Here is a 1,000-nt window from a genome sequence, read left to right on the forward strand (position 1 = left end):
GGCAGCGCAGCTCCCCGGCACTCTCCGCCCGGGGTTCCCACCCCTGAAGGAAAGCCGTCGTTACCTGAGCTGTCGCTTTTCCTCTTGCCGGATCTCTTCTCCGTTTCCACTGGGGACAGAGCCTGCCTGCCATAGTCCCCCGGCGCACACGCTGCCCCCGTAGGGGTGGTAGTGCCCAGGCTGGAGGAGTTCGAACACAGCACGGGGGGGCTGCTGCCCAGCTCTGGGGGTCCTCCTGAGTCCGGCTGGAGGCAGAGGCTGTGCCTGGCCGCCGCGGGAGGAGACGACATCTGAGGGATGTGCCAGTTCGTCTGCAAAGCCTGGTGCTGCTGTTGCTGGTGGTGGTGGTGGTGGTGATGATGATGATGGTGGTGCCCCCTATGATGCTGGCTGGCAAACATGCCCTCCTCATTGGGGTATCCCGTTATTATGCAAGAGGAAGAAGAAGAAGACAGATCGGGGTAGGACATGTGGTCGGATCTTCCATGCAGGGCAAGAGAAGACTGGGAGAAAGGGTGCAAGCTCTGCGCGGTGGCATGGGGGCTGCGCAGGCAGCCAAAGAGTGTGTGATCCATGGCATGCAAGTCTCAGGTTCCAGGCAGGAGAGTTTAGGAAGGATCCAACTTCACCACCCTTTGTCAACTTTCACTGTAAACAGATCGGGGCTGGGTTTTTTTTTTTCCAAAACGGCAACGACAGACTTTGCAGCAAGTAACTGAACTCAGATAATCCAGGTCTTTAGCCCTAGCGGCCAGTCTCCGCTGCATAAACACTCGGACCTAGATGAGCCTTTCTCAGAGCTGCCCAGATGTCAAGAAGTAGGAGAGCTTGAAGCCAATAGAAGGTGGTCCCAGAGAACTGCTTGAAGGGGGAAACGGCTCCGAGAGGTTATAAATACAGTAGTGTGTAATGTGAGCTGGGGGCTGGCTTAGCGGCACAGCACTGACCACATGCAAACTCCCTCCAAAACGCCAGCGCCATCCCCGCGCCGAGCGGCTCC

At 57.9% G+C, this 1,000-nt stretch overlaps 1 protein-coding gene across 1 annotated transcript in view; it reads right to left on the minus strand.

The window, feature by feature from the left end:
• The window catches only part of MEOX2 (mesenchyme homeobox 2), a 59,055-nt gene extending 58,077 nt beyond the window's left edge, over positions 1 to 978 (minus strand). Inside the window, exon 1 of the mRNA XM_003207111.4 lies at positions 65 to 978. Within this exon, the coding sequence (XP_003207159.1) occupies positions 65 to 575 (511 nt within the window). The 5' untranslated portion in view covers positions 576 to 978. The remainder of the gene's footprint in view (positions 1 to 64) is intronic.
• Positions 979 to 1,000: the final 22 nt, after the last annotated feature.

The sequence above is a fragment of the Meleagris gallopavo genome, chromosome 6 (genome assembly GCF_000146605.3).
Source record: "Meleagris gallopavo isolate NT-WF06-2002-E0010 breed Aviagen turkey brand Nicholas breeding stock chromosome 6, Turkey_5.1, whole genome shotgun sequence".
Classification (NCBI taxonomy): domain Eukaryota; kingdom Metazoa; phylum Chordata; class Aves; order Galliformes; family Phasianidae; genus Meleagris; species Meleagris gallopavo.